At 36.8% G+C, this 17,880-nt stretch overlaps 1 protein-coding gene and 1 non-coding gene across 2 annotated transcripts; one reads left to right on the top strand and one right to left on the bottom strand.

The window, feature by feature from the left end:
- The first annotated feature begins 4,764 nt into the window (after positions 1-4,764).
- On the top strand, positions 4,765-9,639 carry LOC122057365 (ribonucleoside-diphosphate reductase small chain A). Its single transcript, XM_042619436.1, has 9 exons — positions 4,765-5,080; positions 6,160-6,320; positions 6,725-6,773; positions 6,864-6,990; positions 7,856-7,921; positions 8,046-8,162; positions 8,310-8,472; positions 8,556-8,626; positions 9,254-9,639. Exons 1-9 carry the CDS (start codon positions 4,921-4,923, stop codon positions 9,366-9,368), a joined length of 1,029 nt encoding a protein of 342 aa, XP_042475370.1. The 5' UTR covers positions 4,765-4,920; the 3' UTR covers positions 9,369-9,639.
- Positions 9,640-10,156: 517 nt separating this feature from the next.
- TRNAL-AAG lies at positions 10,157-10,237 on the bottom strand. The gene has a single exon. It is a non-coding gene; the product is annotated as a tRNA-Leu (tRNA).
- Positions 10,238-17,880: the final 7,643 nt, after the last annotated feature.

Below are 17,880 nucleotides of genomic sequence, written 5' to 3' on the forward strand. Positions count from 1 at the left end.
CCCCCCCCCCCCCCACCCCACATCCCATCCCTCAAGTAAATGTAGGAATTCACCATACCTGAAGTTTGGTGCTTCATATCCTGCAGAAGTTCAAGACACGAGCAATTAACCTGTATCCACTGTGTTGATGAGAACTACCATTAAGTTGTATTAGGGTTTATAAGAAAACAATTACTCATCTCCAGAGACTTAGAGAAAAGGAGAAAACGATTATCCATTCAAAGAAGCTAAAAGTTATAATAATGTATAAGAACCCACCACAATTTCCAGAAACAGATATCAAATTCCTCCAAAGATGAGCAAATAAAAAGGCATAACAAGCAAGACTCACTCAAAAGAGAATAACTGAAACTATGAATTTAACAGGAATAACTAGAGAGACCCATTACTACCAGAAAAAAGGATTGAAATGGGTAGTTACCGAAAACGTCAGAGATTAAAATGATTGCGAGTTTGGAATCTGGAGGCCCCGTGAAGTATGTATTTAGACCTGCAAATTCTTTCACAGACCCTTCTCCACAGCTTGCACTGAGTATTGGTGCATTTGCAATGCAATGAGGGTTCGCCATCTCAAATGTAATGGACGGACATGCAGAGAGAGAGAGAGAGAGAGAGAGAGAGAGGGAAGAGACTTACAGTCATGTGTGGAAAGAAGAGTGACTTCACTTCTTACATCACCAACCTAACCTTTCTGTACCAGGTCAAAGGAGGGTTATATGAGGAAGCTTCGTCTAGGGGAGGTTGGGGAATGGTGATTGGTGAAGGATTAGGTTTTGGAGGAAGGAGCTTTTGAGCATCCAGTACCCATTGCTGGAAAGATTGCATTCACCTTCTTCGTTCACACAGAAATGCAAATTTTTCAGCATTTTTCCTCAATACCCATTGCTGAAAATTTTGCGTTTCTGTGTTCAGGAAGAAGGTGAATGCAATCTCGAATGAGGAGATTGTATAGGTAGAACAATACGTGATAGTGGAGAATTGGAGATAAATCGTCTAATGTTGTTTTTTGGATGGGTTTTTTGGAGTGATGGAGATATTTATCTCATTACTTTATCAGGTACGAAAACTTCATATGGATTTTAAAGTCTGGTTGTTCCATTCATGTCTTCAGTCAAGGATCAATTAGAAATATTTGTACATATCTAATTAGTTTTCGAATAAATTTAAATAATTAAAAAAAAATAATCGATTTTTTGAATATAAATTTCTCTTAAATAAATACAAATACAAATTTTCTACTATCAACTTACATCCTTTACTACGTGTCCATGTTTCCAAAAGAAATTCTCTCCATTCAACAAAACCTTTGCCTACTAAATTCAATTTCATTTAAGTTGTGTTTGTAGTCAACTCAAAGTTGTTTATATCTTTTCCTATCAATTCTTCTCAAGTAATATTTGGTTTATTTTTTGTCTTTTAACTCATTAATTTGCGTTATATTCTTCCTCTCTATGCCGGTGCATCCAAATGTCTTCATTACAAATGTGTATATAATCTCAAACGTCTCTTCTTTGATTTATCTTCTATTGGAGCCACCAATTCATCTTAAACTTTGTCTTATATTGAAAATTATCTCAATACCAACCGGTGTTAAGAATAGTTTACCAAAAAATAAATGGGTGTTGAGGGTATTTCTATATTGATACCCATATTTTTTAACACTTAGAAGGTGATATGGTCGTTTCAACCACATTGATATCTAGTTAATGATGTGAATTGCTCACACATTAAATTTCAAACTCAAATTTAATTATTTATCCTTTCATGTATATCCATAAACCTTCTCACCAACACTTAAAATTTTTAAAGAGAGTTTCGAATTTTTATACTCTATTTTACCATTTGGATTGAAACTTGAAATCGAAACAAATACTTTTGGGTCAATTTGGGTATAGAATTCCAACCTTTTCAATGTACCATGTGACATAACTTGGGGTGTTGATGTGGAGAACTCGCCTCTTTTTTCATATCTTATCTTGTCCCTTTTTAATTTTTCACTCATCATAATTTATTTATTTATTTTCATTAGCTCAAGGGTCACCAGGCAAGGCAAGACCCGTGGAGTGGCCATACAGTGACCCACAAGGGGGCTAGGCAAGGGATTATATCAGCTTCCGTCCATATTGGGATTTGACACCTCTAACTCATAACTAGAAACCCCCCCCCCCCCCCCAAAAAAAATGGATGGTTGGATCACCCGAGGTGACATACCCCCCTCCCCCAAGAAGAGCTGATCAAAACTCACTAGGCAAAGGATACATGAGGGGTCAAACAAGACCCATTGAAGGACCAGGAAAAGGAGGGCCCACTGGGCCACACTTATCACAATACTACTATTTTTTCAAAAAGATAAAGAGGGTTGAACCAACGTTCTTCCCTAGACTTACGCTAGAAGCTCATCTCCTACTCATCCATTTCATACTCATTGTCCCTTTGTTGCCCGACATGGAGTCCCATTTGATATTTTATAACTTACGCTAATCTGTATGATATTCCTATGACATAATCCATGACCACTTCTTAACTATACCCACCTTGCTCTAGTTATACTATTTATATTTAATTTTATTTCTTTTATCTTTGACTAACATTCGTGGAAATAGCTTCTACCTCAATGGCAAGCGACTAGACAATTGAGTCTAGCATAAGTCCATGAAAAATTGAGAGTCCAACCATCCAAACCCTCATCTTTCATGAAATACTAGTAAGTCTGGCATAGTGGGTACCTATGAAACTGCCAGCTGGTCCTTCTCTAGCCCTCAGTATGGGGCTTGACAAAAAAAAAAATAGTTTGTGCAAATTTTTCTTCTTCAGCAACTGAACTTTCAATATGAGGGAAAAACTTAAAATATATTATAGGCCATAAGAATTTGATTGGAGAGCTAGAAAGTTTATAATATATACATGTAGCCAATCCTATTTAGGTGATTTTTTTACCTCTAATTTTTATATATATATTTTTTTTTCTTTTACTGCTGCCTTTGATCAAATCCATGTAATTGACTCCATGTAGTAGGAACTTGGGAAAAAACTGAGTTGTTGGCGTCATTGTTTTATACGGTAGAATAAAAAAATGTTTTTTTCTTTTACTCTAGTAGAAGAACGAAGGTTTTGAAAATACAATTAGGGATTTGATCAATGCTAAATTTAATCTAGTTGAAAAAAAGAAGGCGGCGATAAGAATCGGTGAGAATCAACTGAATCACAACGAATTCAAGGGATTCGGCTCGTCTCCAATTATTACTCATTTTTCCCTCTTTCTTTGCGTGACATGTGAACATTTTCAAAATCTAACAGTTGTGGAATCTTTTTGAAATTCAAGTCTATTTTAACCCACTCAAATGTCTCAAACTTCCACAACTCTTGGATAAGAATTAAACGATTAAGAATTTAAGGGGAGTCGGATTTGGATTCAATCGATAGGATTTCAATTCAAAATCCAATTCTTGAAAACATGATTAGAATTAGAGGTGTCAAAAAATCCAGCCAGCCCAAACCCTCTCTGAGTGGGATGGCCTGGGCTTAACTTCCAATCCGCAGGGCGGACTTGGGCTTGGAGTTTGAAGCCTGAGGCTGCGTCTAGAATGAGGTATTGGGTTGAGCCAGGCCCAACCCAACCCAACCCAACCCAACTTAACCTAACCCTATATACACTATGGCTTTCTTAGTCTTGTGTGTATGAAGATATATATATATATATATATATATATCACTATTGAGGCACCAAATTCATTGTAATTTATGCCACCAACACTATCACAACTATATTTTTCAATCCACAAATATTTCTATTCACCTCTACACACCAGCCACCCTCATCATGATTTATTACATTAACTTATTTACTTTCCTTTTTAATTCATCATATTATCACGGTCAATCCAGACCAACTTAGGCTAAATCGCCCCAATTAGGATCAATCACGATAGGGTTTGGGTTGAGATATCCCAACCTGACCTAAGACTGGGTTAGGTTGGCCTGGGTTGAGTTAAGAGACGTTAGGGTTGGACTAAGGTTTTTAAAAAATTGACCCAACCCAGCCCATTGATACCTCTAATATTATTCAGAATTATCAATTTTACAGATGAGCCCCTCTTCTTACTCAATTATTTGGCTTCCCCCCTTTGAGATGTCATATGACAAAGACGGATTTGCATAAAATGCGGTCCACGTCGAAGCCATTTGCTTTGTTCGTTTGCCCAACTTCTCAAAGTCCACCAGGAAAGTTGTTCTGTACAGTTCTTGGCCCTACTTATTTCAACGGTCGAGATTTCTCAAAGTAAAATTGGACCTGCTACACATTTGATTACGATGACAATTAGTCAATCAATCACACGGCTACCAAATCAAAACACGAAAGTGATATTAGATACCAATCTGACAGTCTTAAAATCATGAGTACACGGAAGTACATGCTTTCTGAAACAGGAAGCCTTCCCTATGACGATGGGGTCTCTTGGGATTCAGGGCCATACAAAGGAGCGAAGACAAAGAAGAACCAATCAGCAAAAACAGGGGTTGAAATCGTCTGCAATTCCGATCTTGTACAATTCCGTGCAATACCACCTTCAGGCGGTGACACATGTATTGATACCAATACAATGGTCCAGATCTGGTACAACTAATAAAACATTAAATCAGTGAAGAGGCATTTAAATCAGATCTGTACCATTGTATTGGTATCAATACACGTGTCATCGGTTGAAGGTGGTATTGCACGGAATTGTACGAGATTGGAATTGTAGACGATTTTTTTCCCAAAAACAGAGGATATCAATAATTCCATCTTACTTTTCTTATTAGCAGCTAATCTGTCGGTGTTTCTTGTGGGTTTTAGGAGGGTTTTAGTTTCCATTGAATTTCTTCTCTACTTTTGTAATTTGGTTGGGAGAAAGAGATAGTTTTGAGGAATTTTGGGAGATGGGTTCTCTGGTAAACGGCGGGGAAGAAGGAGAGTTACATGTTAAGGAAGAGGAAGAGCCTATTTTAATGGAGCAATCACAGAGGTTTTGTATGTTTCCTATCAGGTATAGGCAGGTATGGGAGCTGTACAAGAAAGCCGAAGCTAGCTTTTGGACTGGTATTCTCTTCCTTGTTCTTCCGTTTCTATTCTACTCCCTCTTCTCTACAATTCTGGTTTTCTGCTTTTGTTATTAAAATTTCTCCTGAACATCTACGAAGTTGTGAACATTATGAATTCAAGCTTCCTCTCTGATGTTGTTTTCCAAATTTCTTTTTTTGGATATATCTTGTGTTTCCTGATATGGGTCGTTTTCTTCCCCCTTCCTACCCCCCTTTTTCACCTCTCTCTGTATTTTCGTTTTCTTTTTGTTGGTTGGATCTAATTTCTTGGGCTTGTTGGAATTCGGAAGAACTCAATGCAGGAAAACCAATATAATCCATTTCTCTCTCCTTCTTCTTCTTCTTTTTTTTTTTTTTTTTTAATTATTATTATTCTGAAAGTCTTGAATTTGTCATACGCCGGAAGATGTTTCTGAAATTGGGTTTGCCGTCATTTAATGAATGCGGAAGTTCATTTTTTCAGGAAATATTTTTGACTCCTTTGATATATGTCGTTTCTGTACGTGTTTTCAATCCTTCTCTATCCCTGTGATCATATTGTAAGGGAAATTTTTTCAAGTTATCATCCCCATAACCTTTTGGTTGCAGTTTTATATGGCTTTAGGTTCACCTCAATTTCCAACCTGCTATTGTTTTTCCCTTCCAATTATAATTGAGTGTTCAGGTCCCCTCTGGTTTTTTTTTCTTCCCAAAATTTTGTAGCTCACATGAATTCTGTTCTGAACTTTCTTTGATCCCCCCACTCCAACTTACTTTATTAGTTTCCTTTCTTTGATCCCCCCCACTCCCCCATACTTTATTAGTTTCCTTTCTTTTTCTTATTTTGTTTCTTTTACAATTACATTGCGCTGGCCCAGTGGGATTCTATGCTCTGAGAGTGGGAAAGAGATGGGGATTGGTCTGGTGGTTGGTTCATACCGGTTTATTTATTTTGTTTGGAAAGCTATCCATTTAGAGTTCTACTCTGTCACCCTCATTTCTCCCTAAACAGATCATGTTATTGGAATATATATGTGTTTATACTATTTATTTCAAATATTTTGACCATTCATTTTCTGTGCTGAAATGGGCTTGCAGCGGAGGAGGTTGATCTCTCTTCTGATGTTCAACAGTGGGAAACTTTGTCTGATTCTGAGAAGCATTTTATAAGCCATGTACTGGCATTTTTTGCTTCATCTGATGGCATTGTATTGGAGAATTTGGCCGCCAGATTTCTAAAAGATGTTCAAATTCCAGAGGTACTTTTGACCTCTATATGGTCTACTCCCATCAGCCAAGTTGGTTTTCTCATTTTAATGGTTTCTGAAACATAGTACAGTCAATTGTTTCTTTCAATGTTTAACTAATTCATGGATATCCAATTGGTTAGGTGAACTTGGTTCATTTTGTTAGTAAATAAATATAGTTATCATGCAACATGAATTCCTAAAATAAATTTTTTTTTTTTTTTTTGGTAATGAATTCCTAAAATAAATTATGTATGCAAGAAAATTGTCTGCACTTTAATGAATGAGAACATCATAGAGTATGATCCATATAAAACTAATCATTTTTCTAAAATCAATTTATTTTATTCTTCAAAGTTTCCCACATTTTCTTTGTGAAATTGGCTGACTCAAGCAATGCTTCTGATCCCTTGTAGGCTCGGGCATTCTACGGGTTTCAAATTGCCATGGAGAATATTCATTCTGGTAGATATTTGTAAGTGAAATTAATAGATTTTTTACCCTGTTGGAGATATGGCAAGATGTGATTGTGGATCTTTTCTTTTCTCTTCTCAGAGATGTATAGCTTACTTTTGGAGACATACATCAAGGACTCAAAGGAGAAGCATAGGTTGTTTAATGCTATTGAAAACATTCCCTGTGTTGCAAGAAAGGCCAAATGGGCCTTGGATTGGCTTGAAAGGTATTTCCTCCATTGTCTTTCACTTATCCTTCATAGAAATTGTATGCACATATTGGTCATATGTATCTGGATATGGCAAGGACATGATATTGAAGTATCTGAACTGAAATTTGAATTAATCTTACACGTTATGGCACTATTGTATATCCAAGTGGCATAGGCTGGTTTAGGAAAATCCATGTAAGTTAATCACTACACATATCACTGAGGACACCACTAAGGATCAGAAAAATATGCCTAGGCCTCAGGAATTTTGGCAATTTGGAACTTTTTTGTATGGATCACTTACTTTATTCTTCGTGGCTATGTTGCAATAAAACTCCCATTTATTGCTTCTGTAAATTAATTCATCTGTACTTGATTTCTTATCCCCACAACTTGGAGTCAGGTATACCATTCGATTCTGACCATTACATTCAAATTCATAGCCACATTACTTTTGGTAAATCTGTCTGAATATTATATCTATGAAATCCTGTCCCACCGGCCACCATACTTTGGTGGGTGGAGTGTTACTTGGATTTGCCCTAAGCAGGTTTTGGGTTAAATGGAATAAGAAAATGGTATATGTAAGAGTTCATGTTTTACTCATCGGACATGTCTGTTTTCCCGTTATGTCCTATTAAAATATTACATTCACCTATCTCATTCTGTATATCGAGGAGGGTGGGAAGCTCAAGTATACTGTGGAGATATCTCAATGCTGGTTGAGATGGCACCTTCAAATTGAGTTATGTACATGAAAATATGGACTCTGAAAGTATATAATTGTCTAATATATACATTTCATTTCATTCTCTGTACTTGAGGAAATGTAACAAATTTATGTTTTTCAGCCATTTCATTTCGTTATTTTCATGTGCAGCTCCAGTTCTTTTGCTGAGAGACTTGTTGCCTTTTCATGTGTTGAAGGAATATTTTTCTCGGGAAGGTAAACTTCCTTCTCAGTCATGACCTATCTTACCCTTTTTCAGATGAATAGTTTTATGTATCATGGTTGCCTATAAAAATGAAAGGGGATAGTTTAGAGATCATGCTTCCTCTGTTCTTCTCAGCTTCTGTGCCATTTTCTGGCTGAAAAAGAGGGGTCTCATGCCGGGTTTGACATTCTCAAATGAGCTTATTTCGAGAGACGAGGGTCTCCACTGTGATTTTGCTTGCCTCTTGTACAGGTAGGCTTGTCCACCTTTGTTATTTGCTATGTGGTTGAACTAAACTCTTGTCTGTGGTGCTGTCATCAAGGTTTGTGCCCCCCCCCCCCTTTTTTCTTTTCAGAATAAAATCTGAAGATAGTTATTTATTTAAATTCCTTTTAACAGTTTATTAAATAGACAACTAAATCAACAAAAGGTTCATCAAATCGTGTATGAAGCTGTGGAAATTGAAACTCAGTTTGTTTGTGAAGCCCTTCCTTGTGCATTAATTGGCATGAACTCGGTTCTCATGAGCCAGTACATAAAGTTTGTTGCAGATCGCCTTCTGGTAATCATCTTCTAAGTATTTATTATGAACTTGAAATATCTTTCTAGTTGGAGCATCAGGTTAAATGCTTCTACCTTTTCCAGGTTGCTTTGGGATGCCAGAAGAAATATAACACAGAAAATCCTTTTGATTGGATGGAGTTTATTTCCTTACAGTGAGTATTGTGCATACACCTACATTTGTTCTACTCAGCTCATACAAACTCTAAAAGTAATTATCCAGACCAGTCTGGCAGGTCCTATTCCTAAGTTTATCTCTTCTTGGGAAAAAGAGCAATGCCCGCTTGCACCCTCTACACCCAGACACAGCTGGGTGTGAAAAGACCCAGCTGTCCCTGGCGTGCGCTGAAGATGCCTCCACCTGGGCTCCTAGTTGCCCATTCGCTGGTGCAGTAGCCACGCAGGCGGTTAGCGTTCCTCTTAGGTTTTCTCTCATGAATTTGATGGGCATTATACCCTGGATATTGATTGATTATGCATTTCATCCTGCCTTACCTGCCCAACACATGGCCTCAGAGTTATCGATCTGGCTAATTTGATATGTGGACCATCCTTTTGATGGCCACGGACCAAAGATCCAACCATCAACATTCACAACAGATTGAACTACGAAAAATCTTTCATGGCTCAACATCATTGTCTTAGCTGCTTGAGTTTTGATTATTAAATGGTTAAGCAACTCAAAATGGATAGGGTGAGGCCCGCATCTGATGGAAGGCACCCCAGCGGCAGTGATTGTGTATTTCTCTGACCTTAGCAATATTTGTTTTTCAATTATGCAGAGGAAAAGCAAACTTCTTTGAAAGAAGAGTGGGTGACTATCAGAAGGCTTCTGTGATGTCTTGTCTACAGAATGGAGGGGGAACCTATGTCTTTAAAATGGATGAGGACTTCTAGTGGTTAATTGGGTTATATTCTACAGGTATTTTGGAGATGCTGAATAGGAATCAACTATTTTTGTAAATGATTACTTGTAGGGTTGTTGCATCTCTATTATTTTCCCTTTCACATTATCGTGTATGCATTGTTTCAAGACTGATAACCACTATGCAATTTTATTTTTCATATTTATGTAAAGCTGGAACAGAGCAATGGAAAACATACTGGAAAAAAGATCGTTCAATGTTGAAACTCTTATGAGGCAATAGAGTTAGAACTGTTGCACCAACATGTTTCTTGTAATTTGTGTTGTTGGGCTTTTCTCTTGATAGTTTTATTCTTTAAAAATTAAGCATTGGTTCCAGGACTGGGCAAAAAAATAATGGGATTTTCTTATTGATATCCCTAAGGTGTAAATAGATTTGTACTTTTACTTTTTACCCATTTAGTATCACATTTTTTTTTTTTTTTAACTTTTTTCTCCCATGAGGAGAGATACTCTTATTTCACATGTTTTTTCGAAAAATGTGCAAGATGATGACGACGACAACAACAATAACTTCAACTTATCAACAACTTAGCCGTTTTCTGACTAAATGAGTTTGGCTACATGAATGTACGAAAATGGTAAAATAGAAGGAAATTAACATAAAGAAACTTGAAAGGAAAAACAAAAAGAGAAGAAGACAGAAACAAAGCAACAAAAAAAATGAAGGTGTGAAGTTTCAAATATATTTATAGAGGTGTCATTTGGATACTCTCAAAAATAAAAAATCCTAGTATGTACAAGTTGAAAAATATAAATTTGTTGAGAGTGGGATTTGAACCCACGCCCTTTCGGACCAGAACCTTAATCTGGCGCCTTAGACCAACTCGGCCATCTCAACAATAATGTTAAAATATTATGGAAATTGATTTATAACCCTTAGATCTCCCTGATGACCTCCTGTTGCTCTTTATTGGTTGATTTTATCATTTTATGTATCTTCTTGTGTTTGCGGGGTTTGTCCCATTTGGTTTTAGGGGCCTCTTCCCTCCTTCAGCTGTGAATGAGGTTCTTAGAGGTTGTCTTTTTTTTTTTTTTTTCTCATTACAATATACTTATATATCAAAATTAAATATAATATATTTGTCTCTTGTAGTAGAGCCAACATGAAAGGGGTAAATAGGGGAATGTGAAATCGGAAATATGGAACTCTTATACTGTGTATAGATATTGAGAAAAAGAATGAAATGTGGATCCAGAAATATACGCCTGCCTTACAAAATCTCTCTCATCATCAATACTGTAGGTCCCTAGTGTGAAAACCGTCTGCAGTTGTTGCATTGGTGCAGTGAGCATTGGGTGGTTGGGAGCCCCTTGGAATGCATGCCTAAATACTCTCAGCCATTTGATATTCATCGCACCTCACCGTTCGCTGCAGAGGATGTAGACTCAGGTCACTCTTCCATAATATTATTCTATGACTATTCCTATATACAAATTAACGGTAACCCCCTCAATAAAGTCTTTTCTCAACTTAGTGACACTTCTTATTACACGAATCCTTGAGTTTTGATAAAAACTAAAAATGAATCCTTTAGTATTCCTTTTGTATAGATACTATGTCCTAATCCTTCATGTTTATACAATTAAATTTTCACCCAAAAAAATGCTTATACAATTAAATGAATCGTTCTGATTAATTAATAGGTACCAAACCTTGGAACTAATATCAATTAATAATAGGACAGCCCGATTCCTGATATGTTCTTATCAATATTAATGGAAAAAAAATTGAAAGATTTCAATTCGACAATGATAAGTCGAAGAGAGATCATGTTCTTCACTAGTCCTGAACAACTTTTGTTCCCATCATTGGGGTTTCAATTGAAGTTGCTCATAAAAACAACCTGGACCCTCCCAATTGATAATTTTCGGGAGAGAATGAAGCAGCGGGAGAGGCGCGAAGTCACTCGCCCTATAGAATGAATAAGGTTGGAGAAGAACGCCGGTCCCTCAATCCAAATCGGGTAAGGCATCCATCAGAGTGGTTGGGGTGGGGTAGTCTATCATCCCTGCTGAGGCGGGTGATAGGTCTAAATGAGCAATAGGGGATCGCTCTGAGGAGGAATACTTGCTCGCTCAACCAACGGGATCAAGAGCCCTAGCTCGCTAGCGCACTCCTAAAAAGAAAAGGCCTTACTAAGCGAAGAAAAGCCTTACTCAACAATTTTTACTGCACTTCACCACTTGCTGCAAATAATGTGGACTCAACCCTTCTCCCCCTTAAAAAAGATGAAATTAAAATGGATAGGTGTATTTATAATATTTTTTTGAAATGCCAAGATGGGCCACCACTAGGTGAATTGGACGCCCAAAGGGACCCTATGGGGAGGGATCAAGTAGCGGATGCTTTAGTTAAGGGTTGATATCAAAATGGGTACCAATAGTTTAAAAACATATCGAATCTAAGCAATCCGTACGTAATTATATATTATGTATCTAAGTATATATTATGGAGAAAAGAACCCTTCTTGCTTGTGTGGCTCTATACCCAGACACAAGCAAGCGCAAAAAGATCACAATTCCTCCCTATCCCTCCATGCGACCTCTCATATCGTGCAACTAGACAACTACACATCCAATAGGGAGGGGTAAGGTGGTCATTTTGCCACCCCAATATTTGATCAAAAACGCATGACCGAGTAACATTCTTTCCTCTTATAGATAAATAACATGAGATGGATCAGTGGTATGAGAAAGTGACATGATGCCTCATAACTAATGATCGTGTCCTCATTATAAGCATGTGTCGCTCTCTCTCCCTCCCCTTTGAAAATGATCCTATACCCTTTCATCCTAGGCCACATTGGTTGAGCCGTAAACTCCCAAAAAAACCAGTGACATACAATAACATGAAATTAAATAAATGAGATGGATCAATGACATGAGAAATGAAGTGATTGTCTCCTAATTTATGATGTTCACGTGAGGAGGACTCCAACATTATCAATATATAACCATTTAGAATTAGTTGAGGAAGTTAGGTTTTAGTTTTCAAATATAGCCAAGAAGCATTGTTTGGATGCTAAATTGAGCAATATCCTTGCATGGTTGATCCTCTTGGAAGAGCTTAGCATCTAAACGAGGCATGTGTTGTGAACTGATAAAGAACATGGGAGTCTCACCAAATTCAATAATTTGGGGTGCTTTTGATCGGAGAGAAATTCAATTAACATTATTTTTTTAAGGGAGAGGGGTAGGTATATCGTTGCATATGATAAGTTAAAGTATAGTGATTTTGAATGCAAGAAATTCTAATCCAATCTCTTCTACTGCAAGATTGAGATCCCTGCCAACACGAACAACACCAATGGAGTTAGCAGTTTGAGGTATCATACAAAAGGGATAATAGATAGGCCGATAGGGGATTCGTTTCAAATAGGAAAAAAGAGAGAGACACAATGGATACTAATTTACGAAACACTGACAGCATACCCAACCTTTTTTGAAAATAATCAATTTATTATTAGATCAAAGATATCCAGTCGACTTTCACCATAGCAATTACTTTATACTTTCTTCTTATAATAACTGAAAAATATATGCAACTAACTAAGCAGATTTATTAGTTTATTTGAACCAAAGTGATGCCACTCCCGCTCCACCAACAGAGGAAAAAAAACAAAAAAGGATGCATATTATCCTAATTTTAGGACTAGTCGAAACGAAACCCAAGTTTCAACTTTGGGTTTTATGTCATAACCTCAACACGATATCCGGCATGTCTCGGTTTTGGGCAAAACTAAAACTAGTCCAAAAACCGAGATCTTGATTCTTGGCTTTTGATGGATGATACTTTTCGAGGAGCACCCATTGGAGTAGCGTCTCTATTCTTCCCTACACTGTCAGCATGGGGAATTCTCTCTCTCTCTCTCTCTCTCTCTTGATTATTAAAACTGAAGTACCAACTCTCTCTCTTTATTATTAAAACTGAAGTACCAACATTCATGAAACTATGTCTAAGTACCTGATGTTTGAAATGTCTCATGTTAAAATAAACATTATTTTTAGGATATCTACTCTTTTCATTTTTTTTTTTTTTTTAGGACAAAGAAAATTTAGAAGTACAAAGTGAAAAAGAGGGCAGTCAACCAAGGGCGCTATCCCAAGAGGTGGACATGGGTAAAACACATACCCTAGTGGCAAAAATATGAGCAAGTTGGCCATACCTCAAGGCAAATGAAGGATTCGAAACCCTAAAAAATGAATAGATAATAAAGAGATATCTCGAGCAATAGTCTGGGGTTCAGCGGACGCCAAATCTGAATTTCCGTTGATAGCGTTGACCACCTGCATGCAATCAAAAAAGCATACCAAGTAGAAAATGCAATTATCTACGACTCAACGAATAAGAGAACACAATGCAAGGCCTTTAGCAATATTTGGGGGCAACCACAAGATAGGCAAAGCAATAGGTAATATTCTTTTCATGTTTACCCATACATATTAGGTAATTGGTGACTTTTTTTTTTTTGCTATTATTTGCTTCTCTTCTCCAACCAATTTGTCACAACCCCCATTTGCAATTGAGAGAAAAAGAACAGAGCGGGAAAGAGATAAAGTGAGTGAGCATGGAGGGAGAGAGAGAAGCAAGAGTGAGCCGAGGGAGAGTTGGGGCTCGTGGGCAGATGATCAGGAGGGGGTAGTGGTGTATCGTAGAAGGAGATCTCCACTAGGCCCAGAAAGCAACAAGGTGTTCAGCTCTAATCTACGACCACCCTGAGCAGAATGTCTTCTTGCATACTCTTCTCACTTGAAACTTTTCCTTAGGTACTACTCTATATTAAGAGTATGTTGTCGGTAAGACCTAGCTTGTGTTGTAAATTGACTTATTGCTGGATGTTGGTACCCAGCTATCCTATTGACGTAAAGATGCCCTACTAGCTAGTTGAGCTAAAAAACAGAGTGAAAAAAAGACGGGTTGCTTGCTCGGTATGAGGGCAAAGGAAGACTTGGGGTAGAAGGGAGAGGGAGAAGAATAAGAGAAGAGGCTATGGTTTTCGTGATAGAGAGAAAAAGTGGTTGAGGGCAAGGAAGGGAAGATATAGGGAGGGAGAGACATAGAGGAAAACAACAAATCCAGACAATGGGGAGGCCTAATGGTGCACCGCACCTGAGTAACCACTAGAAGGATCATTGAAGCTAGTTTGAACCATGCATCAATTCAATTTCTATTAATCTTGATTCTCGAAATCCATTTTAAAATCGAGCCTGAATGCACTTTGATCTTAAGATTTTGACTAATTTTTCTTTTCTATTTTAGTCAATACAATAACAGAAAATTGATAAAACTTACGTCTTGTAACTAAATGATTAAATCCATAAAAGTTCAAAATAATAATAAATAAAAAAAAGCCAAAAAAATCAACCCCAACTTCAGCTTGGACTTTTGGATTGAAAAGTTTGGGCTAGGGCTAGACTGCCAACAAAAAATCCTATCCACTAACTACATAGTAGGTATTTTTGAGAGAGAGAGAGAGAGAGAGAGAGAGAAAGGGTGGGATGAGGTTGATGACTATGCCTAACTATTATTTATATATATATATATAGACTATGCCTAATTATGGCGGTCCCAGTATCTAAGTCCTAAAGAGGCAATAGAAGGAATCAAATTCAGCCATAATATTATCTTTGTATGAAATAATAGTAAGGAAAACAAAAAAGTTCAACTCCCACTAGGTACACTTTGGGCCATTCATGTTGGGGGTATTTGGTACTCTTTACTGCTTTTAGTAAAAGTTGAATGATTCTCATTCAACCCTATTATAATTTGATTCATATAGTTGTAGGGTTAGTATGGATCCGTGGCACTAGTCAGACTAAATGTTTGAATACCCATTATTAGGGGGAAAGAAAAAAAAAAAAGGGAAAAGAAAAAAAGTAACCTATCCATGGAAAAGTGGAGAGAAGTAAATAAAAAGAAAGATGTCCTATTCTCACCAATAACCATCCATTGACTTTGAATAATCCACTAAAGACACCCTGATGGTGACCCCAATTGAAAAACACAACGTTTGCATGTTTAGTGAACTCTTTGAGTCTCCAAGAGCTCAACTCCCTTGGTCCCTCCTCCAACCACAAACTGCCCAATCTCTAATTTCCATTCATTAGGGGCAAATTAAATTGTTGTTCTTCATTTATTGTCAGGTGTATGATGAATGAAATTTCAAGAGAATTAGAAGCTTTGTTTAATTGCAAGATAAATTTAAAAATAAAGAAAATAAAGAAATTTTTATAATCATTATATCATGCCATCTTGTATATAAATTATTTAAATTTTATTATATTTGGTAATGATAAATTTTACAAACATTAGCTTTAGCCTAGTGATGATAGCTTCGACTTGATGAGTCATCGCCCATGGGAAGAGGTTGTGAGATTGAACTTTGTCGTATGCAAGTGTGTATGATGTATAGAAGTAGGTGGCCGTTGACCGTACTAGTGCGCAGTAGGCTAGCCAATGGCCAATAATGCTCAATAAGATAGAGTAGATAAAAAAAAAATGATAAATTTTACGAACACTAGCTTAGCCTAATGGTGGCAACTCGGTTGTGAGATCGAAACCTATCATATGCAAGTGTGTGTGGTTGGGTATATATAGGAGTAGGTGGTTATTGGTCCTACTAGCGTCAAGTAGGATGGCCAGCGGTACTCGATAAGATAGAGTAGATATATTAAAAAAATGATTATTTTACGAGTAATTTTTATTTTGTATTTTATAATAAGGATTTTAGATGTAACGTAAATGAAATTTCATATCTGGAATGATTTGGAATTAGTAATATTATCACACGAGCTAATAATTTCAATAACTTCTTTTCCAAGTTTGAAAATTTGTTTTCCTCCCCCTGACACCCCTTGCAATCAAATGAAAATTTGTTTTGATTGGAGCTTTAATTATCATAATCAGATTGGTTGAATCAGCTGATTTGGAATGGAATTGACCAAACACAATACCCAATTCGATCAATTGGGAGTGATTAATGCATGTTGGATTTCTAGAGTTCAGGCAAATTCTACCCAAATCAGATTGAGTTGGTCTTAGAATCGGCAGAGCCCAATGCAAATTCCGGTTGATCTGGAGCGACCAATGAAAGCTAGTGGTTCAGGGCCTTAGGCCGATTCCAACTGATTTGAAATAAGAATCGATCGAATCAAATCTGGATTTTGATTAATCCGAAGCAACCAATCCGTACCAGATTTCTGAAGTTCATGGCGTTTCTGAAAAATTAACTATACCAAATCGACTCCGATCAGGATTCCTAATTTGGTAACCTTGGTTTTGATGAGTTGATGGGTGGTCTAGGTCTACGGACCACCATATTTTCATAATCCTCAATTATAAGGCCCTGTTTGTTTGGTGAAAAAAGAGTAGAATGGAAATAAAGAAAGTGATATACTTTGATTTTTTTTCAAAAATTAAAGGTGTTTGTTTGGATGTGATGATAAAATAATAGATAATATCATAATATGTATTAAATGCTTTGTCTACAGCGAATTTCCCCCACACTATTCTTCTTCAAAGTTCTCCCACATTTGATAGGATTTTATATTAAATATCCAAAAATATTTGAAATTTTTATTAATTTTAATATAGAAGGAGAAAAAAATAAATAAAACTCTCCATATGTTTAGACATATAGAACAGTTCAGAGAACCTTTATCTTTTATTAATTTACCTCATCTTTGTTACTTTTTTCTTTTAATCAAATCTAGCTTGTACGTAACATAACAAAGACAGCAACGTAAATTCCACGATTAAAAGCACCTAACTATAAGATCCGGATCAACATCTCAAGGTGTTTAGAGTGGATGAAAATTATTGGTCAGAAGTCGGAGCCATTTGATTTACAGTTAAATTGGTCCTATCAAAACGAGTCCAATGTCAACATCTTATCATAATCTTCATTCTTAACAGCTTGGACTAAAAAACGCGCTTAGAGCTCACTAAACTCTAAAAAGGTGTCATAATTGTAATTTACCTAAACCACCAAACTGCCTTTCTGACTCTTAATTTAGTTTTACTGGAATCGCAGTCAAGAGAATGTGGGGTCCATGAGTGAGATGTATGGAGGTGTACGTAAGAATCTACACACCTGCTTGAAGATTTTTTTTTTTATTTTTTTATTTTAGTTAAAGAGAATAAGACTCCATCTAAGGCATGACCTATGCCAGCATTGTCTATCTCTTTTCCTTCTCGTGTGAAGAAAGAGGAAGACACATAGGCCACACTCACCGATAGAAAACCATTTATTAGAAACAGTGAACAAATTTTTTGGATAAATGATCCGAATTAATGTCGAAACCTATCAATTCCGACACCTGGCCGATCCTATATCGATTCCGATTGAATCGAATCAGATACAGTACCGATACCGATATCAATTCACATGGTCCAACCGCCCAACTAAGTGGGCCACCCAATGATACTATATGTGGGCTAGGGTCCCAGACCGTCCATTGAACCTTTTTGCCTAACAAAAA

Source organism: Macadamia integrifolia, chromosome 12 (genome assembly GCF_013358625.1).
Source record: "Macadamia integrifolia cultivar HAES 741 chromosome 12, SCU_Mint_v3, whole genome shotgun sequence".
NCBI classification, from domain to species: Eukaryota; Viridiplantae; Streptophyta; class Magnoliopsida; order Proteales; family Proteaceae; genus Macadamia; species Macadamia integrifolia.